General features: G+C 43.8%; 1 protein-coding gene across 2 annotated transcripts in view; it reads right to left on the reverse strand.

The window, feature by feature from the left end:
* Window positions 1-381: 381 nt before the first annotated feature.
* Window positions 382-27493, reverse strand: part of LOC119659189 (mucin-5AC) — a 257852-nt gene continuing 230740 nt past the window's right edge. For both annotated transcript variants that reach the window (XM_038067149.1, XM_038067150.1), the window contains 4 exons: window positions 13046-13312; window positions 12081-12978; window positions 4291-5220; window positions 382-4071 (listed from right to left, as the gene is read on the reverse strand). In XM_038067149.1, coding sequence (XP_037923077.1) covers window positions 1439-4071; window positions 4291-5220; window positions 12081-12978; window positions 13046-13312 — 4728 coding nt within the window. In that variant the 3' untranslated portion in view covers window positions 382-1438. The remainder of the gene's footprint in view (window positions 4072-4290; window positions 5221-12080; window positions 12979-13045; window positions 13313-27493) is intronic.

A 27493-nucleotide genomic window follows, 5' to 3' on the forward strand; every position in this document is an offset into this window, starting at 1 on the left:
CCAACCTGTATGCCATTTTGAAGCTCAGATCTTCTGCCAATAGTAGTGATCACAAATTAAGCTCCCTTTTCGAAATTCTGAATATTAAGGGAGATATAGGCGTTTAAAGTTTTTCCCAAGATTCGTCGAAATTTCAGAAATTTTTCCGGCACCCAGACCCCCCAACCTATATACGATTTTGAAGCTCAGAACCTTCACCAGAAGTAATGATCACAAATTAAGCTCCTTTTTGCGAAATTCTCAATATTAGCGGAGATATGAGCGTTTAGTTTTTCCCAAAGATTGCTCCAAATTTCAGTAATTTTCCTATTTCCCTGTCCAATGTTTCTGCAGAAAAATAGTGATCTTGCGGAGATGTGGCCGCCAATGACAACGAGAATCTTTATTTAAAAAATATTTATTGCTTTATTATATAAGAACTATACAATTACAAAATATGATTTATTTACAAAAATTAACAAGTAAGCTTCCTTCTTAAAGCATACAATTCGAAAGTTTCATTTATATCAAATTTCAAGGGTAACGATCGGTCCTTTCTTAAATATCTCTTTAAAGATTTATAATTTTATATCAAATACGATAGCAGATAATAGTATGAATAATGGTTGATTTTTTATGATGATTTCCGCTTTAAATAGATAAAATTTGATCCAACACCTGATCTCTCCGCTCTTGACTTTATTCTCGATCAAATCCGGGACTGCCAGTAGATATGGGGGTAAATATTTATGAAGGGTTAATCTAAGATGCATCTTCGATCTTGTTTTTACAATATCATTTTACGTATAATAGCTAGACTAAATCCATAAGATATATATGTACACTATAATGGATACAAAATACTAAAAAAATATCGAAATATAATTGCGTCATTGATTTTCCTGAAATTTTGATTCTCGGTTGACTTATTTAACAATAAAAATAGGAATTGTTGTTGATGAGCACTTGGTATTTATTACAGCATTTTGACGATCGGTTTCCTACTAGTGAAGGGGCTTGAAAGATTTATCTGACAAAAGATAGAGTAAAAGTGTGTCCAGAGGCTCTTGCTCTTCTGTAGTGAAGTTCGAATCGTGGAAAATGTTGAATTTTGAATAAATAATTTCGATATTCTATCACTCATTCACTAAATAAATTTAAATCTCACAAAAGTAGCTAAAATCTTTGTTGTTTTATCTAAAATTTCAAAAGACAAGATAATTGTTTATGTCGACTATGATATTCGGAGAGGACTGGAAATGAGTTTTATGCTTTAGTTTCGAATTTCAATTTGAACCTCTAAATAAAACAATTGAGTCATAACTCATTGAGAGCATAGTCGAGTCTTAAGATATTTATGAAGATACTTTGCTTAAATATAGAAAACAGACGTTTTTAGATTTTTTCTTTAAATACTAGAAGAACATTCTCAGTCTCGTTGGTGTCATGGAGTCGGTGTTTACCGCTTGCTGAATTTTGACGCTAGCGAGTAGAGCGACTTGAGAAGTTCTAGGGCTCGTTCGTCTGAGTTTTTATGGCTAAGATCTGACTCGAAACCCGCTTGGCCTATTGAATCGTTTACGTCCTTGGTTCGGCGTCTGTTGTTTTGTGGCTGAACAGTTGTCTGGGCTATACTGAGTGGTTCTGGTGTGCTGTAAGCACTCGGTTCCTGGGTGCTGGCAATGGTGCTGTATTCTGACTCATAAGACCTTAATGTTGAGCCTCCTCCAAATACCTCTTCATTTGACTCTCCTGATCGTGTCTGGAATTTGGTAGTCTCTTCTCCGGAAGAGGATATGGTTGAAGAAGACTCAAAATTCGGAACTGTTGAAACTGAGAACTGCGGAGAGGTGAACACGCTTGGACCTACAGTTGAGGCAATTAATTTTTCAGATTGGCTCGAGTATTCGATGCTCTTTGCTTGGCGATCGGGCTGAAGCTGGAACACTTTGACTTCTTCATCTCCTTCGAGTTTCTGATCCATACCAATCAGTGCGTTGAGGAGGATCTTTCTTGATTGCTCAACAGTCTTATTGTAGTTGTCGTCGCAGGTTTGAATCAAAAGAAGGATCAGTTTTCTAACGGTTGCATTGCTTTCAGCTTTTTTCATAACACTCATTAGGTGACTTGCTGATTCAACATCCAAATTTCCAAACATTTTGTTGGCGATTCTTTGAATGCCGTTTGCTGGTGGAAGGTCCTCTTCAGGAATGTCAGGGTGTAAGAAGCTTCGGATTGTTGACGTTCCAGTTTCACCAGCATCTTCAATGTCAACATTAACGGGTGTAGGCTGAGGTGGTGTGGATCTCGGCAAGTACGTATGTGGGCTTGCAGTGGTTGTTACAGTTTCATTTTGGCTCATCAATTCGTCATTGATTGTAAGTGGGTCGACATATGTAGTGTAGGAAGTGGTGGTTGGCCAAGGGGTAATGGTGCCTCTTTTGTAGTCAGGAATTTCGGTAGTGGAAGGAGAGTCAGTCATTATTCGGGTAATGTAATGTCCAGTTTGGCCGAAGTCAAAACGAGGTGAAATAGTTGTTGAAAGTTTTAAGCTTTCAAAACGTTTTCCTTGTGCCTCAAGGCGGTTGAGTTTGTTGCGAGCTGTGACAAAAGATTGCGATTGGGCCCTTTGCAGAGTATCTTCATCATCGTCAATATTGATATCACCATCAGCTGAGGGTGGGAGAAGTTCGAAAGATACTGACGGTGGAGCAGCAGTTGTTGATAATTCGCCCGAGTTATCATTGCTACTTGTGGTCGATTGGGCTTCGTTTGCATTGGATACTTCAACTGAAGGTTTACGTGCTGCCACGGACTCGGCCAAGGACAAATAGGGTTCAATTGTAGACAATCCTAATCCAGAATTGATTTCTTCAGCGACAGAATTTCCTTCCGTTTTTGCCTGAAGTTTTGCATTCGTCTCAACTTGGACTTCAGTTTTCCTCAGACTCTCTGTAATAAGTTTTGAAGCTGGAACTTTATTCATATAGTTAGGAATCGCTGTCACGGTAGCGGGATTAGCATATGTTGGCTCTTGAGTGGTAGTGCTGACTTCATTTGGAACAGTCGTGCTTCTGATGGCTGACAATGCGGCGCCACTACCTGGGGTAATTGTCACATCTGAATAGTCTAGAACCTCCAACCCCTCACTTGATCGCGGGGTAGCAGTCTGAGCAAATGGTTGAATAGTGGGGGTGATGGTAGTAGGAATAGTTGGCAAGTAAGATGCAGCAGTTCCATGCGCAAATTCTCCATCAAAAGCACCTGGAGGTTCGGTTGGTCTAACCTCGGTCAAAACCTTTCTGAATGATTCAGGATCTTGCAAATAAGCTGACAACGCATTCGTAAACACTTGGGCAATTTTCCTTGTTTCTGGCTTTCCGACATTATCGCCAAGTAAACCTGATGAGTGTTGTCCTTCGAGATCATTGGCATCGGGAGCAATATTTGGCTGGAAGTATGGACTGATAGTTGGTTCTGGTGGAGTGGTTGTTGTGCTAAGCCCAAACAAATCTTTGTATTTATTAACGGTCTTTCCAGTTAAATTTGAGCCATCGAGATCAGACTTGACTGCGACTGCATCGTCATCGTGGTCTCCGCTACGATTATCATCTGTTGCAGTGCTCACTTCAGTAGTCGAAGTAACTTCTGCCGATGCAAAATATTCGGCCAACGAATGAAGGGATGACGGTCCTGAAGAGGAGGGTATGTCCAGCCCTTGTCTTGACCCTACTTTCACTGGTACTTTAAGATCGTTAAGCGTCTTGATCATATCTTTCACGTGGTCAACAACCGTTAAAGTTGGTGCTGGAGTAAGAGAAGGTCTATAGGTTGTTGGAGGTAGATCTTCAGGGACGGTGGTTGAGGAGTGTGTTGGTGATTCTGTGGAGACTGCCGGGAATTGTGGAGCCAATGTAGAAGTTGGAAGTTCAGAAATTTGTGGAGGGAATGTTGAGGTTGGTGATTCAGGCGATTGTGGAACGATTGTTGAAATCGGTGCTCCAGATAAATCAGGGAAAGAAGTTGAGGTTACGGGTTGTTGTGGAGAATATGTCGAAATGGGTGGCGCAAATGTTGATGTAGCGACACCAGCTGGAATTAAGAATACAAAAAGGTATAAGTTGGTATTGTTATGTGAAATCCGAGGTTTACTAGAAAGTAGAAAGGATAAAAATATAGTACTGTAAAAACTGATATGAAAATTTGTTATGTCTGCCAGCGATGCATATTTTCTGAAAAGCTTCAAGCTTCTAATGGTATACAGATGGAAGGATGGAATTGAAATACATTCATCTTGCTAGTTAACGCTACCTCTAGCTGGATAACCAGTAAATCCTATCTCCTGTGGTTTGAACGTAGTAGTTTGAACTATATTCAAATTTCCGCCATTGCTAAGAATGTTCCGCTTTTGATCGAATGCTTCTAGACCTGCTCCCTCAGCTTCTGGCCGTGGGGGAACGCTTTGAGGATTTTGTGTTGGGCTGATGGTAGTTGTATATTCGTTCGATACAGTGCTATATCCAAAAGTGCTAGTACCGCCGATCAGATTAGATTGAGTTGAAGGGTTGTCATAGGCATACCCAGTAGAACCTATCAATTTTCCGCTTTCATCTTTGTTCGAAGAAACAAATGCATTTCCAGTGATAGTTTCCACTGGTGAATCTGTAGCTAACGCAGTTGTGACTTTGATGTTAACATCGTGGCTGGTTGGTTGATCATTGGCTAATATTTCTACACTCTCGGTTTTAACCTGAGGGAATGAAGTCGAAGTGGTCGGCCTACTAAGATCCTGCTTCAGGGATTCAAATCGGTTTGCAATAACCACGTCTGGCGGACTGGTAGTTCTTTCGCCAGATGAAAATATACTGAAAGGTGCCGGAGAACTTAGTTTACTTGGTCCAAAACCTATTGAGTTTGGAGTAACAGTGGAGAATGGTGAATAGTTATAACCAGGAGTTGTATGAGTAGATCCTCCGGTAGTGGTGAAATATGATGGAGTTGATGTAACTGTTCCATTATGTAGTCGAATGTCTACAGCTGGACGTCTTCCATCCGAAACGAAATATGTTGTACGCACAGGAGCTGCGGTTGTAGATGCTACTCTGAAGCTAGATGGTTTGGAATAGTGGTAATCGTTTGATGCTCCTTGGTTGAACCGCTCGTTAAGCTGAGGTAGAATTGTTCCTTTTCGCTGGGCAAATGGAACTGGTGTTGAAACAATGTTGTTGAAGATTGGTTTACCTAAAATTAGGTTGAATTTAATAAATTGGGAGTTTGTGGAGTTGACCTGGTAAGGAGTAGACTGCTCATATTCAAACTAACGAAATTACAAATGTGTAGTAATTCTTACTAGTGCCCATAAGGATTATAGATTCACGAAATGCCAGCACTTTTGATTTCGGTGGATAACAATAAAACACTCTAAATGGTCAGAGGTGCTCCTTCGATATATCTCTCAACAATTTCTTGCTGACCTAAAGGCATATTTAGGGAAAAAATTGAATCCTTCTGCGGATCACCTTACCTTATTGGGAAATATCTAATATTGGTCAAAACTTCAGTTTCCGACGAAAATCTGAAAGAGGGTCAACCAAATCACTGTTGAAGAAGAGGCCAGATTTTAACGCTTTTAGATCCAGTTCTAAGTAGGATAATCCTGTGATCCAGTGACAGTGCGATGGCCGAAATGGTAGGAACGTTACTTTTGCAATCTCGACATCTTGCACCGGATCTAAATCCCCGCTACGGCCATGGATGTTTGTGATTGTCTAAAGGCCTAAGGATACTAAATCTTATCTCATGGACATCGCTTGGGGGAGTGATCTTTCCTGCATCTTCCCCCGTGATCATTCAATCGCATCATCTATCGTGCGCGGTAGAGCCGTTTTTATTATTTTTTTTTGTTTTTCCAGTTTTAGCTGTCGTGACTAGCTTCACGCAAAATTCCCTTTGTTTGTTTGTTTGTTTTCCAGGTTCCAGTGTAAACTCACCCAATTTTGCTAAATTACACTTAAGAGTCTGAATAAAGACCCCCTACATTCCCGAACCTGGCTAACGCTGCCGATGGAATATTTCGGCGTCTATTCAGTGGATGGAGTAGTATATCGGTAGAGGACTGCTTCATGGGTGCTTGACTTCTCCCGCTTTTCAACTCAGCTGTTATATTCCTCGCCTCGTCGTTGCCAGGGCACTGTTAGAGCATAGAACTTGACATAAGGTCAGTTCTGTTTCATCAGACCAGTAACGAACTTCAAATCAAATCGGCCACATCCCAACCAGCACTATATTTAGAAGCTGCCTTTTGAATGTATTTTTTCCTGATCCGACGGTGATTAGACAGAGGAGAAAGAGCAGCCAATTCCTATCCGACACCTTTGCGGAGTTAGATACCGTATTTGCAAATGTTGAATTCATTCCTTTCCTACCTTTCAAGGTGGAAGGTTAGACTTTATCGTCGACCTCAGTAGGGAGGAGGAACAATAGTGTTCGGAACTGAAAGATTTGAGATATTCGGCTGGTACACTAGGCCTTTTAAAGGAGAGACATTTCTGGCGGCTTTAGGAAGAGGTCACTGTCCAAAGAGAACAGCCATGGAAAAGGTGACTCAACTGTTGCTTGTAACTGGGGAAGACCAGAATGCACCATGCGTACCCTCTTCGTATCACCCTATGTCGTTGGGAATCTATGGAGAAGGTAATTTATCAGAACGACAGGACAGACTTCGACTGGTCCGTCGTATGGTCGATATGAGATTGTGGATCAGAATGCGATGGGGGTGTTGCTTTATGAAGGCATCGGATATCAAAAATGCTTCTAATTCAATCGAATGGGGTTAAAATGAAGATGCTTTGGCTAAACTGATTGTCTCTGGTTACTTAGTTTGTATAATCGGGGTGTAGTTCTTCGAGAGGCTCCGTTGGTAGTAGATGAATAATAGTGAAGGGCAGTTAGTTTTAGTTTAATGTAGTGGGGGAGCCGCAGCACAAAGCAGTCAGGCCCTTTTTGGTCCATTGTACTATTCTCGGAAATCGCCTATTCAATGGTCTCTCATCTTACCGAGGGGTCTTCGTCTGAGATCCCCGGTCTTTTTCATATGGTAGTCTAAGGGGCAGTGCCCCATTAAAAGCCCTATTTGGGTTTTCATGCCCTCGGTCCCAGGTTTTTTCACAACGACTGCGGGCAAGATTTCAAATTTCTCCACTCGGCTGTGTAAATCCTTATAATCCCATTCTTCACAGTAGACTTAACAGTAAATGGCTCGATGGGAAAGCTGGTTCACCATTGTAGATGGAAACCCTTGGCGTCCTGTCTGTCAGCTTCCTCATTACCAGCGATGTTTGGTGTCCCTGGAACACACATTAGGAATGTTTCGTTTAGTAAGCCAAGGTTCAGCCGCAAGTGGTGGCAATTCCACACCAACTGCCTTGGTTTGGTGTTGCTGTTTAGTGGTGATAGGATTGCCCTACCGTCGGAGCAGACTTGAATGGTGAAGTCCGCCATTTTTGCCGCAAGCATTCTTCTTTCGCTGATAAGATAGCATATATCTTCGCCTGGAATATGGTCGTCATTTTTGAGGCCAGTTCCATAATGAGATTTCCCGTGAGCACCCCTGCGCCCGATCCACCTTCCATTGTGAAGATTATTACGTATGCAATTCCAAAAGACTCGTGGCTATTTATCGACCATTCTTCTCTTCTGGTGGTTAAGACAGAGTATGTCTTTTCAAAAACACGAATCTAAAAACTATATAATGGGCGGGTATCAGAGCCACCAGGTGCTACAAAAGTTTCCAGATGGACGCATGATCATATGATTGGCTGCTTTTCCACGTGCCAATGGTATCAAGCCTATAGGTTTCGTAGGTTGCTTTCCGTTTGACCTCCGAATGAATGGACGGTAGATTTAGGATAGCTTCAAGTGCCTCGGTGGGAGCATCACCCTTTGCTCCAGTAATACTCAGGCAACTAAGTCTCTAAACCTGCGACAGCAGCTTCCTGCTGTTAGCAAAATTCAGTCTCAGATGAATCCGTTTTGTTGAAAGTCCCCAGATCTTACCCATCGTAGTCCTTCTGCACCAGGGTAACATGCAGGATTTCTGATATTTTTTCTGGATATGGTAGTACCAACTATGGGTTACATGAAGAGTTGCATTCAGGTAGTCATATACTGTGTCTGCAAACTTGCCGGTAACTACTACGATTAGATCGTCCGCAAATGATTGTGCGAAGAAATTTGTGCTCTCCAGGAGCCATTGCAAGGTGTCCATTAGCAGCAGCCATAACAGACGAGCGCTAAGCAGCAGCTCCTAAGGCATCCTGCATCACTAGACTTCCGGTCGACCAGCATGTGGATACTTCTCCATGTGAAAGATCCAACTGATTAACAGCGAATCGATTCCATGCTGTCTTGCCGCGTCACAAATTGCCACGAATGAGGCATAAATGAAGGTACTTTCCATGTTCATGAATGCGCCTAAGATGTATTATTTTATAGACATTGTCTTTTCAATTCTTGCCGTGAACTCATGGGTTTGTCTTTCTGGCAGGTGAGCTATAGTGAAGTGGTCTACTTTTAAGCAGAAAAGGAAGTTAGACTAATCGGTCGGAAGCTTTTTTCGTCCGTGTAAGTGGGTTTCCCTGACTTGGGATTGCCTTAACATCACGCTAGTTAAGTAGAATATAAGCCTGTGCTATCTACGGAACGAGCTGAAGTGCTACTATTTTGAATGCCTGATTTAAGTCCCTCGGTTGAGATGAGATTTTGGATGCTGCCTGGGAAGGGCACTTCAAGCAAATGGTTGGCCGTTTCTTCATCACTTTTTAGTATATCTCCAGTTCTGTCTACGTAGGTAAGATAAGACTTTGGCTATATTGTATGACGATCCTCTTCAGCTTTGAAGTTGCCTCAAGAGAGTCTCTTCGCAAAAGCGTCTCCATGATAATTGTTTAGCCAATGTTATGCTATTCTTTAGCGCTTTATGGGCCTCCCTGTACCAATTTAAACCAGCAGCTTCCAACTCCGAGTTCCACTATGGTGTTTGGCCCTTCTTTGGCGTGTTCAGTGAACGGTTCTCTTCGAAAGCTTTTCTCATTCTGGTTGTGATCATTTGGGTTGTTTTCTCATTTCCAGCAATGAATTTGATGCGCTTCCCAAGGATCATAACTCCAGCGTTCAATCCTATTTAATATGTCTGTTTTTCGCGGATTCCGAAATGGAGCGGTTGAAGGTGGATCCCTGCCCGTCATGAAATTAATGTGCTTGTGATCCGAGAGTGTAATATCGTTGGTTACTGTCCACTCTCCGACAATAGTCAGGGTATGCCACAGTGATGTCGATGACCTCTCGTTTGACCACGTTAAAAAATGTGGGTTCATTATGTAAATATGTGGTGGGCGTTGACATCACATCCTGCTATTACCCTCACGCCTTTCTTTTGGCATATTGGATAGCTCTGACGAATGTTCCTCTTGAAACTTTACTATCATGTCACATGGGAAACCATAGAAACTGGGATTTGCCTGGAGATCTTTTAAAACCTCTAGACGGGGGCAGGGTCAATCACTTCCATTAGCATACAATCGGAAGTTAAAGCTCCTGACTACCCGACCAAAACTTACGGTTCTTGGATGAGGTGTCTTAATGTCTTGCAGTTATTACTCCGACGACTAATATGACGTGAGTTCGGCTTACCAACTGATTTGTGTTCAGATTGTGCAACCTGGACTACCATAATCAGCACCCCATGTCTTCGAGGGAACAACCTCTATATACCGTTAATAAAAGAGTTGCACAATTTCTGAAGAAGGGAAAACACGAATTCATTTGATGTGGGGATAACTCCGAAAAAGACCGCTGGGCTCATACACTTCACGCATGCGTTGACAAATGGCTCGTGTACTTCCCCACGCTATCCATTATGAGGTACCTATTGCCATGAAAATGCCATTGAATGAATACGTTGGTGCACACCACTACATGAGTGCATCATGTTACATTGTTCGGGGTTTACGGAGAATGGAAGGAGGTTAAGCGACACTTCGATTTTTGATGTTAGAACCTTAAATATTGTGAGAGATACGCCAAGATCAGGTGGAAATTTAGTCACAGTAGGCACCATAATAACTGGGATACACAATAGGCGCTAACAACTGCATCGAGCCAAGTCTGCCGTGTAGACCAGAGGCTCACGAACAACGGCTAGTTTTAATGGAGCACCATCTACTATATTGGGAAGTTCTACACTAGATTCAGAGGCTGCCATAGATAGAATCCGCAGCTCTTACCTATGCCTATATAAGTTTCGTTTGATTTTTGTCGTCATATATCCACATAATTCATGTAAGGATGGGGTCGGGCTAGGTTTATTTGAGCAAAATTATGACTTTATATCACCCAACAGAATTCGCGATGTAAGTTGGAAGAAGGTTCTCTCTTCTCTGGCTTAAAATTTGAAACATGCCAACGGTGGCCAACCGAAATACCTAGGGAAAAATTTAACCTGCGGGAGAACCCTAGTCTATAGAGAACCCTAGTCTATACTGAATGAGTAGATCCTTTTTAATTGACCTGAATCGCAATCGATCCATTTGCTGGAAGTTGCTTGATTGGTATTTCTATTGGTGCCCTGACTCTTGTTAAAATGCATCTATAGCCAAATTAGTGAATTTGATAATTTAACGCTTATGTGTTCATTAACTTTTTGGTCCACAATGAGCGTATCTGCTTAACATAGAGTCGTTGAAAATCTGGTCCCGGGATGAAAATCTCTTTGTTATTTTCTTGGATTTAAATATTTTGTTATGTATCTCTACTCAGAGCCCTTAGAAAATTCTTACTTTGTGTAAAAAGTACGCGTGTTTTCCTCCCTCTCCTCAAGCCTATGCAACCTAACCATATACCTCGCGCGTTCAATCCTCATTTTGTGACGAATTTACTACTGGAACAGAATAAAATTAAACTTTAGGCTTGTCACCAATCGCTGATATGTACCACCTTAAAAGAGTGATTCCAAGTGCTAATGAAAACCTTATTTCTCTTACAATGCTTTGTCATTCTCATCATCTGTTTCTGCTCCGCAAGTTTGTCTTACACCCTTTGGAAATATACTGTTTGTCTCGGCAAATTCCGCATCAAGAGCAAAGTGTGCAAAGCAAAGTATTCATATATCAGTAAGACCGTAGAAGGAAAATCAAAGCCCTAGTGAATAGGTGTTCCTCGAGTTACTGAATCACTGCCCTCTCCCTCCTCTTCCTTAGGTCTGGCTTCAAAGCATAAGGTCTTTTGCGCAATGTACCTATCAGAAACCCTAGAAATGACAATCACAAGGGAGCACCGATTTGTTTCTGATTGTGTGCTCGTAGTACTGCTCAGAGGTGGCAGTGAGGAAGACGGGGCGGCAACCCTGTCGGCCAAACCAAAACCAAGCGGCCGAGGAGAACCTCTATAGTGGTGGCACCGGGAGACGCTGTACTCACTTTGGTTTGCCGGTCGTGATGCAGTAGGCGAATACTCCAAAGGTCTAATCAGGGCGATCAGACCCGAGTCTGCGCGGGGACTCATCTGAAGTGGTAATTGGCCACGAAACCTTACCAGGGGTATACTGGTACCATGGGAACCGGGAGAGCCCCTGGACTCTCATACTTCGGGTGAACTCCCGTTATATGTGAGTACATTTCGGTTATTTGCGGTAGGCCCCCTAGTGGGAGTTTCATGGGGGCTGTGGTTATGCTCAAGCGTGGCGTTGCGTTTCAACACGTGTGCCGTACTCCTTAGTTCGGTAGAGATTTAGGCATGTCTTGCATCCACCAGTATGAATGCTAAGCCATGCACTTGGTATAGACTGGTGCCGCTGTTGCTTGTCTCAGCGGGGCTCTGATTGTGGTCACAAAATCAATCCGTGTCTTAAGAAGACCGTGGGATTAAGTCGCAAGACAGGTGCACACGTAAAACCCTCAAGGACTTAACTGTCTGCTCGTAGTGATTCAGGCTCTAGTTTGACATTTTTTTAACCATTGCTTTTAAGGGGTTTTCATTAGCGAATATGAACAGGTGCTCCTTATCTTTTGCCAGGTGTCAAAATAGGTTCAAAATTACATACGTACCTGCATTTACCGGTGTTGACTTATACTCACCAAAGCGGCTACTAACAGTCGGAACGGTAGGTGTGTAGAATGGTGTAGTTTTCGTTATATCAAAGCGACGGGCAGTAGTGTAGCTGTTGGGACGTGGTGTAGAGAAGCGACTCTGCGAGCGTGAGCCCAAAAGATTTGGCTTACTTCCAATTGTGAAAGTGGCCGGTTCAAATGTCGAAACTTCCAAGAAATCTTCTTGTGATCTTGGTTGATTTTGGTTTTTGTAGACATTGCTTCGAAAATCATATTTCTGGCGACCACGGTCATTCTTAGGCCGTTGGCTGGCTACGTTTCTAGAATAATCCCGTTCAACAGAAGATTTTCTTCCGGGAATGGGATTATCATAGTTGTAGCCATTGCGTCCATTATTACTGACAAATGAAGCAGTTTCTGCAACAACCTGACTTTCGTTTTCATTATCATTTGAACCGCCTGCTTGGAATTTGTCACTTTTACGGTAGTAAGTTCTGGTTCCTTCAGTGATATCTTCGAAATCAATAGACTCAGCAGAGACGCTCTCTTCGGAATCAATTCTGCGGTCTGAATGTTTTGCTTGGTTCAATCGGTCTGATTCCTCATAGCGTTTAGAAGATTTCAAAGGATATTGACTCTTGAATCCGTTTGATTTGGAACTTGCCCGGTAGCTGTTTTTCTTTCCATTTGAGCTGTAGTCGTTTTCAACGCGTTTGTGACTCTTTCGTCGACTTTGACCACGGGATTGGATTTCGGCACTGTCGGCATAAAAGTTTGGGGATTTACCGCAGTTTACTTTGAACCACCAATCGCAAATTAGTTCAGGTTGTTGAAAAATGGTTCCATTCGGACACAGAAAGGAGATTTTTCGACCATCATCACAGATATGGAATACCTAAAAGGATAAACTCCATCATTAGTCAGTAGAACTTGATTTGAGACAATATTGGGGAAGATCTTACTTGGCAGTCAGTTTCAAGATCGGCGAAATATCCGTTCCCGTATTGTCGACAACTGAATGATGTTTGCGGGATATGTGCATGAATGGGAAAATCAATGCCAGCACGCCCAACGACTCCTTGATATACTTCGTAATCGAAGTCTTCGTCAGACGCTCTTTTTCGTAGTTTATGCTCACCACTTTCTTCTGATTCAACTGGTTCGAAATGTTCTTCAAAATGGGCCGCACCGGTTTGTTTTGCCAGAGTTTGAGGATCTGTAGGAACAACCTGGAAGGAAAAATAATGTTCATTAGGAATCTATATTGATTTAGTTGACATTGGTTAATTGATGTAGGATAATCTATTTGTTCAACTAGTAAATTCTATGGGGGAAATGAGTGATGAATTGGTGCATAATAACCTTCAGACTGAATAATCTAGACCTTGTCTAAAGGACTACCTTGCCGGGATATGTAATAAGAGATTAATACCCTCATTAAACTCCCATGAGGATGCGCTGAGTTGCTAGCTCCTACATTTGTATATATTATAGAAAGTGCGGATCATCATCATCATCGTCAACGGCGCAATAATCGGTATCCGGTCTAGACCTACCTTAATATGGAACTCCAGACTTCCTAATTTTGCGCCGAGGTCCACTAATTCGATATCCCCAAAAGTTGTCTGGCGTCCTGACCTACGCCATCGGTCCATCTTAGGAAGGGTCTGCCTCGTCTTCTTTTTCTACCATAGATATTGTCCTTATAGACTTTCCGAGTGGGATCATCCTCATCCATATGGATTAAGTGACCTGCCCACCGTAACCTATTGAGCCAGATTTTATCCACAACCGGACGGTCATGGTATCGCTCATAGATTTCGTCATTGTGTACGCTATGGAATCGTCCATCCTCATCCTCAGAGGGCCAGAGGAGGATGGAAATCACGTCGGGAGTAGCGCAGGGATCCATCCTAGGGCCGGACCTCTGGAACGCTTCCTACGATAGTTTGCTGAGACTCGATATGCCTGTGCGCTTGGTGGGTTATGCAGACGACGTTGCGGCACTTTTTGCCGGACGCACTGTTGAACAGGCGCAAAGCAGACTTGGCATATTGATGCGACGGGTAAGCGGATGGATGACTGCTCATGGTTTCAACCTTGCGCTGGAAAAAACCGAAGTAGTCATCCTGACCAGAAGGAGAATCCCGACCTTGCGACCCATATCGATCGGCGAGTTGACTATAGAGTCAAAACCAGTGATTAAATACCTTGGTTTAATACTCGAATCGAAGATGAGCTTCTTCGAGCAAATCAAAGCAGCCGCGAACAGGGCTGCAGCAGGAGTCGCGACCTTGAGTCGGCTAATGGCGAATGTCAGGGGCCCTATATCAACTAGGAGACGTCTCCTCATGGGAGCAACGCAGTCCGTCCTTCTCTATGGTGCGGAGGTATGGGCTGATGCCCTTGACAAGGAGGTGCATCGTAAACGCCTCGCTCAAGTGCAGAGGCGGGGAGCTTTGCGAGTGGCGTCTGCTTATCGCACCGTCTCCGAACCGGCTGTGATGGTGATTGCGGTAGTGATCCCCGTTGCCCTCCTTGCCAAGGAGCGCAAAGCTATCTACCGCCGTAAGGGCGAAAACTTAAGAGAAGTGGTTGCCCGTGAAGAACGTCAACGCACCCTTAACGAGTGGCAACTTTCTTGGCAAAATGAGCCAAGGGGCAAGTGGACCGCGCGGCTCATCAACAAATTAGACCCGTGGTTGAACAGAAAGCACGGTGAGATTGATTACTTCCTTACCCAACTTCTAAGTGGGCATGGAGGTTTTCAGTCTTACCTGCACAGGGTTGGGAAGTCGCGATCTCCTGATTGTGTGTTCTGCAATAGAGTGGCGGATGACGCTGAACACACCTTTTTCTCTTGCGAGAGGTGGGACGGCCTCCGCCAGCAGCTTTATGCAGACACAGGGGAGCTCTCTCCAGACAACATTGTCAGAGAGATGCTGAAGAGCGCTGGCAGCTGGAATCGTATTGCGCATTATGTTCGGGCTCTTCTTACTACCAAGAAGACTGAACTCGACCGGCAGAGGGATTGGACGGTAAGGGGTTCCCTGAACTAACAACTCCCTTCCTCCCCTCCCCTCCCCCCCCCCGGTGGTGAAAGGAATTCCCTGACTTGAAGGCTCCCAAAGCCGGGAGAGCGGGAGGGCTAGCCCGAAGTAATGTGTCAAACGGTTCCAGGCTAGTTCTCTGATGACAGGGAGGTGTTTAGTTGGTAGTCCGCCAGCGTGATGTTGCGGGAGTCCAACACTCTGTGCGTAAACGCATTCACCTACCCTACTAAAAAAAAAAAAAATTCTCACCCTCATCCTCCTAAAGTGCGGATGCTATGCCAAAGCTTTGACTAGTTGTTTCAGGACTGGAGATTTCCCACCTTCCCCTTTTGTCAATATTAGGCCTATTTTGTTTTCCTTGTAGCTCCAAAAAAAAAGAACCATTGTTTACTTGCTTTGATGAAAAGACGAACAAATTTGATAATTTTATGACATTCCATACGCTTCAATTAAGACGCCAATATAGGTTCAATTCAGTTTCATCGGTTGTTTCAAGTGGTTAGAGCACTGGGCTATCTTTGCCTAAGTTCACTGTTCAAATCTCACTGATAGCAGGGGATTTGTTATGAACAGGAAGAACTGGAAGACTTTCGTTTTTTTGGGGGGGATTAAAATCCACTCTCTGCTTATTGTGATTTTATATGAAACAAAACTTTATTAGAATCAATTCGATGTCTGTCTGCCCGTCTGTTTGTCTGTCACACCCGATTTCATCAAAAGCGACTAAACCAATTATCACGAAATTTGGTGAGAATGGGCGCTCTGTATGTCTCTGCCCATACAACTAGTGGCATTATTTTGCACTTTGTTTAAGGGGGTTTCCCCATACATGTGAAAGGGGGACGTAAATCGGCCGTGTGGGGTATCAAATGAAAAGTCTCAACTAGTACTTTTCGAAACTGATGATATTTTTGATACCGAGTTAATCTTAAGGGAGTGAAGGCTCAAAATGTGTGCCCCCAAAAATGTAACAGGTCTCGTTTTCAGGACCAATTCAGTCGAAAAATTTGAAAAAAATCACCTAGATGCATCCATACGGAATCTGAGCCTCACAACACATCCTATTCTGATACCCGCTTAAATAAAGTTAATAGTCGTATATTATCATATTTTAGAGATTTGTCTTAAAAAACCTCCAGGCTAATTTGGTCGACGATCTACCTTATGGCGACATCACAACCGTCAAACTAATTATAAAAAGTCATCAGGGAGATAAAGAGATTCAATGCTGCTCCGTATATTTTCCCTATGAAGTTAAAGAAGCTCCTAGGGGAACATTCGTTCATAGCGAGGTGTGATGTCAATATAATAATAATAATAATAATCGTTGGCGCAACAATCCATGTTAGATCAGGGCTTTGAAGTGTGTTAGAGCACTTCATTCAAGACCGTAACGGTACACTACAGTAGACTGTAGGAGGCAATGTGGTCAGCACTGCGCTCGCCCGAGATTGTTACCCTGATTTGACTCAGATACTCATTCACAGCTGAGTCGACTGGTATCCGCCGTCAAATCACGATACAAATTCCACTACCATCAATGAGATTTGAACCGCGACCTTCCGTACGACAGCCTTGCGCTCTAACCACTCAGCTATCCGGATGTCAATGCCCACCACATATGCTGGAAAAGTTCCAACATTAATGCAAGAGGATCGAGACTATTAGAGTATCTAGTAGGAACCGATCTGTAATTTGGGTAATGAACCCACTTTTTCAACGTGGTCAGGTGGCAAGTCATCGACATGATATTGCATCTCTAGTCGAAGACTAGCGAACAGTAAACGATATCACACTGTTGGACTACAAGGACATTGATTTCATAATGCATGGACCCATCTCCGGCCACTCAGTTTCGGAACCAGCGGAAGACAGATTGTGCGATGTGTAAAATAGAACTGAGCGCCCGAGCTATAATCCTTGGGAGGTGCATCCAACCCACTACTGGAATTGAGAAGACAACCCAGATAATCACAATTAGCACTCAAGACGCCAAAGGGAGATAAAACAACATGGTGCAACTCAGATTTGGCAAAACAGAGAAGAAGGACAAGGGTGCTCCTCAATCGTACTCTGAAGTCAGATTTAGCCTCTGGCTGGAATCCATATAAAGAGGCACTAAAGAAGAGCATAAGATAGGCTAAATGATTATCATAGAGACGTTTTAGCGAGGAAACTCTCTTACTTAAGGAATCATCAAAGCTGAGGCGGATCATTATTAAAGAATGTAGCTAGAAGCTGCTTGAAGTGCACTTTCCAGGCAGCACCCAAATTCTCATCTCGGAGCCGACAGGTGCACACAGCCCTCAACCGAGAGACTGGAAGCTGGCATGTAAAGTAGTATCACTTAAGTGCGTAAAGCCGACATTCAACTCGTTCCATAGATGCAAGTCTCCAGGTCCAGATGGCATTGCGCTATTAATAGAGGGAATGAATGCCTTGGGTCTACAAATTCGGAATATATACCTACTAACACACGCTTATATTCCGATTAACTGGGGTAATGTGAAGGTGATATTTATTCCTCAACCAAGGAAACCCACCTACGTGGTTTAACTTCCTTTCTACTAAAAGGAATAGAAAGGATATGGATAGATTCATAAGGGCTGTATAGATTCCTAAGTGGCCTCTTCACTATAGGCGGCACACCTACTACGGCAAAAATTGGAAAGGCGATGTCCGAAAAGAATGAACACCGAAGGTGCCTTCAATTATGCCTCATTGGCGCCAGTTTGTGACACAGCGAGACAGCATGGAATCGAACGGTTGTTGTTCAGTTGGATCATTCACATGCTATAGTGGACAAAAATCCACACATCGGTCGGCCAGAAATCTATTGAAACAGGATGAATTAAGGGTTGCCCAGAAATAAGAGTCCCCCCCCCCCCCCCTGTTATGGCTTCAGGTGATGGAAACCTTGCTATGGCTCCTGGAAGACACAAAGTTTTTCACGCAAGCATTTGCGGACGATCTGGCCGTAAGTACCGGCATGCTTGCGAAGACAGTGTGTGACCGCTTGAATGCAACTCTGCAAGAAATCCGCAGTTGGTGCCTTTGCAATGGATTCACAGCGAACGCTAGGAAAACTGGGCTAATTATGTTCATTAGGAACGCCAGGTGGGGTAGCTATACGCTGCCCACCTTAGCAGGAGCGAAAATTCAGGTGGTACCAACAGTGAAGAGCTAACTTGGAAGTACCATATCCTGGAGCGATATCATAAATACTGCAGATTGCTCTGCTCTGCTCTGCTTTCGCCGCAATAGATTGATTTGAGGTATACATCCATAACAAAACCCATTTTGATGTATGCATACATCCTCTGGTGGCCGAGACTTAACTTTGCTATGCTCGGTTGCCTAAGAACTATAGGAGCAATGAGTACTACGCCGACTGCGGCACTCGAAGCTGTCCTAAATCACATACCATTGGAGCGTTTAAAGAGTGCCAATAATTCGGTCATGCGTCCATTTGGAAATTCCTGGACGAAAATCCGGTAGCTCTGATGCCTCTCGATTGTTCGCTGCTAACCACACCGTTATTATTCAAAAGCTCCAAAGTTTAGTCAACACTGGTCTAGATTTCGTTATCGGGGTAATTTGAAGTGATTCAATATCAAACGAAGAGCTTCGTCGGTCAAGTGCAATGGATTCAGCGGCCCTGGTATAGTCAAAGAGAGGATCGCACCACAAATACATTGCACAAAATAGTGGAGGAAGAGTATAAACTTCTCGGAAAGCCCGTCCAGGAAGGACTTTTAATCAAACTGACATACACGCCATGTAGGCGTGGTTGGCTAACCCTCATTTGGAAATTGTTGCTGCATTAACTTGATTTAGCGACATATGTTTATTAGCATACCACAGGGAGACATGCTACTGATAATTGTAGACAGTAGCCAGGTAGGTAGTGGCCAAATAGTCAATACATTTCCTGCCTACTTGTGACAGATGATGATAGATCATTGTTTAGGAGTGTGAGATCCTAAGTCCATATCCACTTGATGTTGGACCGGACCAAATGGAGAGCAACTTACTCTCACATGTTTTTGATCCACGGGTCCCTCGTTTGGGGCATGGCATCCAAGCATTTAAAAAATGTATTGACAAACGGTTTCGTCCAGGGCAGAGGCAACTCGTCAGACGCTGCCTTCATCTCCCCTCGGAGCAGCGTGATCCTAAACAATAAATTAGCCCTAGCCTAGCTTAGGCTCAAACTATTGGCGGTTTCACTTGGATATAATTCGCACTCTTGGCGTGTTTTTCCATTTGTTGCCACTCACAGTCACGGTGCTCCCAGGGCAGAGGTGAGGCAGCGTCTGACGAGTGGCCTCTGCCCTGGACGAAACCGTTCGTCGATACATGATAGATCAACTTTGGTAATGTTGGGGAATATCTATATCTATCTATAATCTACATCTTTCGTACCTGATAATAAGCCATTTGGCTTTTTTCACTAGTAACTTTCGCCCTTAAATTTGTTGCATATGCAGTAAAGGTGCACCGTCCTTCCTAGCAATACGCATCATTTGTTGGACACTGAACGCCAAGAATTATCGATCCTAAAACTGTTGTGAAACTACTATTATCTCTGATGAGCTAATACATTTTCTAATGGAACTTATAGGATATAGAGCTCTGTCTGAATCATCCGTTATGCTACCTTAAATTATCTGGGCCGCTTCAATCCACTTCCCTTTATCAAGTAACTAAATGGCTCCAACCACGACAAAAATTTCATATCATCCACTCCTATTTTAGGAGGCATTTAACTGACCTAAAAACAACCAACCAACAACATCAAATCGCACCGGTCAAACGATAATAATAAAGAAAGGAGACTACAACTTTAAGATTAGTTAATAATTTCTCCTATCTAAGGTGGAAAATCACAGCCGAAAATAATTATAACAATGAAATTCACGCTAGAAAAGCTGTTCCGCTCGCTGGTTGTGGATAAAATCCGGCTCAACATGTTACGGCGGGCGGGTCCGTATGAATGAGGATGATCTAGCCTGGAAAGTCTATAAGGGCAATATGTATGGTAGAAAAAGAAGACGAAGCAGACCCTGCCTGAGATGGAGCGTAGGCCAGGACACCAAAGAGTTTTTAGGGATATCGAATTGGTGGACCTCGGCGCAAAACCAGGACGCCTAGAGTTCTTTATAAACACAGGCCTAGACCGGATATCGGTTCTTGCGTTCTTGAATTGACTAATAAATTCACAGAATACTGTGCAATCGTAGATGATAAACGTGAGCCGCATGAATTCAGTTCGATAGAATCCAGGTTTTTCTGTGGCTGGCGGCAATGGCATACCAAGGTCACTAGGGTGGTCAAAGGGTAGTATAGGTCCGAGGGCGAAACCTGGATTGGTACCCACGATGGAGCATAAAACCTGGGAAATGCCTGCTGAACCAACACCAACAGCTCTACTACCAAACCCTATCTCCACCTCCACGTGGGGACCGCTGGGAGCTCTTTCGTAACGAAAAGCAGGTAGGTTTCTTAGTCAGCCAAAAAAAGGAAACCTGCTGTTATCGGCTTTGAAAACATAAGCGAACGGCTATGCACTCTGCGCTTGCGAGGCAACTTTAGAAATGTAAGCCTCATAAACCTTCACGCCCCTACAGAGGAGACTGCAGAGTCGAAGAAGGATACCTTCTACGAGGCAGTAGAACGAACCCTCGAAGCCTGTCCCAGATATGATATCAAAATCATACTTGGGGATTTTAACAGCCAAGTAGGGAAGGAGCCCGTATTCAGGCGATACGCTGGCTCCCATAGCTTACACGAAAAAACAAATGATAACGGACTGCGGACTATTCAATTAGCAGGGTCACACGTTTGCGCGGAAAGCGGTCCACAAACATACGTGGGCCTCTCCAGACGGGACCACTTTCAACAAAATTGACCACGTGTTGATCGAACGCCGCCACCTCTCAGCCTTGATGAACGTCAGAACTTATAGGGGGGCCAATATAGACTTGGATCACTATCTCGTTGGCATGGTGCTCCGAGCTCGAATAACAATACCACCTAGAGTCCCCTCTGACAATCAGGTGAGAGTGAACACTGAAGCCATCCACAACACAACCCTCCGCGACACCTATAAGAGGGAAATGGATGCTGCAATAACCGCAGTCAACAGAGGACCTGGAGATGAAGCATCAACAAATGACCTTCACAACCCCCTGAAGAACGTTATCATGGATTCGGCCACAAATATACTTGGCCCCAGCCGCAAAAGGAGTCGGAACGGCTGGTTTGACGATGAATGTAAGCTAGCAACAGAACGGAAGAATGCCGCATACCGAGGAATGTTGTATTCTCAAAGAACGCGGGCACGCGCAGAGACTTATCACGAACTCCGTCAAGCGGAGAATCGACTTCACAGACGGAAAAAGGAAGCCTGGCAGAACCAACAAGTCTGTGAACTAGAAAAGTACAGGGAGCAACCGCACCAGGCGCGCAAGTTTTACCAACTAGTCAGTAGGATGAAGACTTATACACCCCGATGCTCATCCTGCCGAGACAAAGAGGGAAATCTGATTTCCGACAGAATGAGAATATTAGAGCGATGGGTTGAGTACTTTGATGAGCTACTGAACAACCAGAACACCGGAGGTTGGAGGTCCCGCCAACTGAAGACGACGGACAAATACTGCTACCACCAAGTTTAGGAGAAACAGTCCGTGCAATTCTTCGGCTAAAAAATCATAAGTCGCCAGGAGCCGATGGAATTACAGCCGAATTGGTTAAATATGGAGGCGACCAGTTACAGCAGGTGGTTCATCAGCTTAAGCTCAAGGTGTGGGATAGCGAATCAATGCCTGACGATTGGCAACGGGGCATTATCTGTCTCATACATAAAAAGGGAGATATCACACAGTGCAGCAATTGTAGAGGTATTACGTTGCTGAGTACCATCTATAAGATATTCTCCGCTATCTTGCTAGGCCGGATAGCCCCATATGCCCAGAACATCATTGGCCCATACCAAAGAGGCTTCACTCAAGCGATGGAAAAACTGTTGGAATATGGACAACAGTTGCACCATCTATTCGTCGACTTTAAAGCCGCCTATGATAGCATAGCCAGGGTAAAACTATATACGGCCATGAGAGAATTCGGTGTCCCGACGAAACTAATAAGACTGACTAGGCTGACCCTGACCAATGTGCGAGGCCAGATAAAAGAAGCAGGATCACTCTCAAGACCATTCGACATCAACAACGGTCTACGACAAGGGGATGCCCTATCGCGCGTCCTCTTCAACCTGGCCCTCGAGAAAGTGATCCGTGATGCTGAGGTAAATGCAAGAAGTACCATCCGCTTCAAGTCCACCCAACTACTGGCCTATGCTGACGATATCGACATCATGGGGAGAACCACCCGAGACGTACAAACTGGCTTCATCCAGATCGAGCTGGCGGCAGCCGGGGCGAGATCTTGGGCTGCACATCAATGAAGGCAAGACAAACTATATGGTGGCAACGTCAGCACCGAGGACGAATCAACCAACAACATCAAACTGTACTGGTCAAACACGAAGAAGAATAAGGATAGGAGAATACAACTTTGAGACCGTTGACAATTTCTTCTATCTAGGGTCGGAAATCACAACCGATAACAACTACGATGATGAAATCCGCGCACGGTTGTTCTCAGCCAACAGAGCCTATTTCAGCTTACAAAGACTGTTCCGCTCGAAACGTCTCACCATAGGGTCAAAGCTCTTACTGTACAAGACTATGATCTTGCCAGTCCTCATGTATTCCTCGGAAACTTGGGTTCTTAGCAAGAAAAATTGCGAACTCTTGGCCGCGTTCGAGAGAAGAATGCTCCGAAGAATTTTTGGCCCCCTACATGAGGATGGACGATTCCGTAGCCTACACAATGACGAAATCTATGAGCGATACCAGGACCGTCCGGTTGTGGATAAAATCCGACTCAATAGGTTACGGTGGGCGGGTCACCTAATCCGTATGGAAGAGGATGATCCAACCCGGAAAGTCTATAAGGGCAATATCTATGGTAGAAAAAGAAGAGGAGGCAGACCGTGCCTAAGATGGAGCGATGGCGTAGGTCAGGACGCCAGACAGCTTTTAGGGATATCGAATTGGCGGCGCAAAACCGGGATGTCTGGAGTTTCTTATTAAGGCAGGCCTAGACTGGATACCGGTTGTTGCGCCGTTGATGATGATGAAGGTTACTAGATTCAGGTTAGTTGAGCAGGAAACCTAATTGCTTAGTTTTGGAGAACTCTACTGCTCAGATATGAAGCAGCAGTATTGAAAAAAATGCGTATCTAACATTTTCCTTCGGTGTATTACCATTATATTGTACTTAAAGACGGCAGTTATACCTGAATTGAAACTAAGTGCCTTTTCAAGCCAATACACGTGCCATTATGTCAAGTACCACGATACATAGGCATAGCTACCCAGATTTAATTACATTATGAAACATGATACCAAATAAAGCCAGCCTGCGGGGCATGTGCAATATTTTATTAACAGGAAAATGTGTACCGACACTAGACCCACAGGTAGCCGTTCCAAAAACCCTAGGTTAACAGCAATTAAATGTACTAACCGCAGAATTACACATCTAATCCCAGCTTCTCACCTCTGGTACTCAAAATGCAATCATATCATCCGTGGAGAAGCGCAAAAATGAGTCTCATCGCCATTGGGATGAGGAAAGCGCCGCTCTGGGTAAATGGAAAACCAGTCATCGTCAATTGTAAAAACTTATTGTGTTTAAGATTACCACCGTCTTCATTACACAAATTATCTCATGGCGCGTTTGTCAGCGTAGAGTTGCCTCCTTGGCATCACCATCAACATCATCATCATCTTCTTGAGCCGTGAATAATGCTTGGCTTTTGTCTCTTGGCATTTTTAAGAGCCAAGACAACAGCCTAAAGACGACATGTTACTTCAATTTACATCATCTTCAATGGTACTTCGTCTTGCGCTGTGCTTCCCAGCCAAGATAGAATTTAATAACACTCACTTGAAGTAATAAGACGAAGAAAAGTTACTGCAATATTATGTGTGTACTGGAATTGTGTGCGGTGAAATTGTTTCATGAGAGTTAATGTTTTCCGACTTGTTGTATAACTACGGAAACGGATATATCATTCGCGATTGCCATTACTCCGGATAATGGACTAGTTATCCGTAGTAAAATTTTTGAATGCATCATTTGCTGGGCCGTACGTTTCCAATGGAATTATTGATGAATGTGTGAACTCCATAATCGAATAAATTAACTTACACTTTCAGGTTTAATTGCTTTTTGTGAGGAATCATTAACCTCTTGAAAGCTTATTCATCAAATGGAAGCGTGTGTTTTTGTATCACGCGCCTTATCCACATGCCTGCCATTACAAAGGAGTCCTCCCCTGGGAAAAACCACGAAAGTGTTTCTATTTCTTTAGGTTACATAATTTGGCTATTTACTGTATTCTGATCTTCTTTAAGATTGCTTTCCATAGGGGTTTTTGCGGATTAAAGCAAATTATCTGTGCTCTATCTTTGTTCATACTGGATGTATTATTAGAGCCAAAGACCTCAGCGGAGGATTCGGCCAAGAGTTCACAGTTTCTTTTGCTAAGAACCCAAGTCTCCGAGGAATAGATAAGGACTGGCAAGATCATAGTTTTGAACAGTAAGAGCTATGACCCTATGGTAAGACATTTCGAGCGAGACAATTTTTGTAAGCTGGAATAGGTTCTGTTGGCAGCCAACAACCGTGCGCAGATTCCATCATCGTAGCTGTTACCGGTTTTGATTTTCGACCCTAGATAGGAGAAATTTTCAACGATCTCAAAGTTGTAGTCTCCTAACTTCATTGTTTTCATTTGACTAGTGCGATTCGATGTTGTTCGTTCTTTTGGTTGATTTCGCACCGCCTGCTTGATCTGGATGAAGGTAGACGGTACATCTCGGGTTGTTCTTCCCATGATGTCGATATCGTTAGCGTAGGCCAGTAATCGGGTGGACTTCAAGAGGATGGTGCTTCTCGCATTTACATCGGCATCGCGAATCACTTTCTCCAGGGCTTAGTTGAAGAGGACGCATGATAGGCCATCTCCATGCCTTAGACCGTCGTTGATGTTCAATGGTCTCGAGAGTGATCCTGTTGCTTTTATCTGGGCTCGCACATTGGTCAGGGTCAGCCTAATCAGTCTTACCCTGGCTATGCTGTCATAGGCGGCTTCAAAGTCGATGAAGGGATGGTGCAACTGATGTCCATATTCCAACAGTTTTCCATCGCTTGCTGCACAGAAAAAATCCGATCTGTTGTTGATTTGCTGGGAGTGAAACCTCTTTGGTTTGGGCTAATGATGTTCTGGGCGTCAAGAAAGTACAACAGAGAACCAGAATGGATTCCACAAAAAGAAGAAAGGAAGATAAGACTGAAACTAATCATCATCTCCAAACAAGGGGAAGGATCATAGGTCAGAGTACCTAGAAAATGAAGGCAAATGCATCGCTCACCAACTGGAGGGAAATGTTAGCTGCATCAGAAAATCAGAGAATCTCAAAAAATCCAAACATATAATCACGAACAAATTTTTCAAACAAATTAAAAAAGTCTTACGGTAGGGGGCTGATATACTTACTTGCAGGCATGAGATCACTGAAGAATTCAGGGTGTCATGCAAACCGAACCAAAGGGGGGGGGGGGGGAGAAAACCCGGGTAGTTCAGGAGTGAAAGCAGGGCTCAGGAAGCCCGCTATTAGCTATACTAGACCTCGAAACTTGTATTCACCAGGATACGTTTTTGACCATACTGGTGGACTGCGTGACGGCAGACACTGCGGAGTGGATTAGGACCATAGTTCCTCATTTGCCAGGCTGGGAGGGGGCAGAACTGTCATCATGTGCTGGGGATGATATACCAGGAGCACACATGGTGGCAGTTTTTCTCCCAGATGCCGCGGCAATAGAAACGAAAGATTTTATGGGCCTCCTAATCGCTCAGAATGAGGATCTCCATACGTGACTATGGAGAGTCTTCGGAACCAAGGTGGAAGGAAAGGGTAGACTCCTCACGATCTGGGTAGATGACCGATCCGTGGAGGCAATCAAACGTCGGAGTTGCCATATCAACTATCGATTTGCAACATACCCGTGCATGTACACAAGGAAAAGCCGAGGAAAGACAGGTCGGAGGAAACACCGGGTGAAAAGCATACGAGGCCTCCGAAGAAATCTCGAAAGCACAAAGGATTGGATCAACCAGGGAAGTAAACCAATAAAGAGCAGAAGCTGGATACCTAGACCTAGGACTCCTACGGCAAACTGAGCATAAAATTTAATAAACCCCGATTAATAAATATTCTACGACTTCCCAACCGTTCATAAGATATATTTGCAATTCTGAATAGCCCCGAAGAACACAATCCATGCGCAATCATTAAAGTATAAGAACCACATAGCCGCCGGGAAGTCATAGTTATTAAATCTCCTATCGCAATCCCGATGTGAGCCACACACGAATAAACAATTAAATAAAGCCTTTAAATCTGTTTAACGTAAACAGATTAAACTCCTATGCCTTTCAGAGTCCCTGACCAGGGACCTTGTGGCTATCTAGGCCTCATTGGAAGCCCGGAGAAGCATTCGAGAGGCAGTCGTGGCATCGGCACACTTCCCAGGGGACGAAATCCGGGCTCCAACGGAACAAGTCGTTAAACTGGTGAATTATCGTGAAAAGGGGGCTGAGATGCCAACGTCCATCACGAAGCAGCGACACCAATCGAAGAGGTGAGTACCTTCTTGAATTTATTCCTAGCACCAAGTTAGAAATATATAACTTAGGGAACCCTCCAACATTCGTGACCATCACTAGACAGGAGGTACTAGACATAACGCTAGGAAATACTCTAATGAACGGGATGGTCAGCAATTGGAGGGTGTCAGAAGAGCCCACTGTGTCTCATTACAGAATAATCAGACCCGACATTGAGGGTAACTCCGAAATAAAAAGAATAATAAGGAATCCCAGGAGAAAAGGTTGGGAATCCTATGCAACGCATTTGAGCAACAACATTGACCCCAGTGGTGGAAAAACTTTACACATTCGTCATTGACGCATATGAGGTTAGCTGTCCGGTCAAGACAGTTAAAACATCATGGGATGTACCATGGTGGAACAGGAATCTGGCTAGAATGAGAACAGTGGCACGAAAACTTTCCAACCGGACAAAACAAACTAGGGACTGGCAGAGGTACAATGCACTGACTGTGTATAGCAAAGCGATCAGGGAAGCAAAACGGAACAGCTTCAGGAAATTCTGTGAAGCAATTGAACAGATCACAGAAGCAACCAGGCTTTACAAG

This window comes from Hermetia illucens, chromosome 6 (genome assembly GCF_905115235.1).
Source record: "Hermetia illucens chromosome 6, iHerIll2.2.curated.20191125, whole genome shotgun sequence".
Classification (NCBI taxonomy): domain Eukaryota; kingdom Metazoa; phylum Arthropoda; class Insecta; order Diptera; family Stratiomyidae; genus Hermetia; species Hermetia illucens.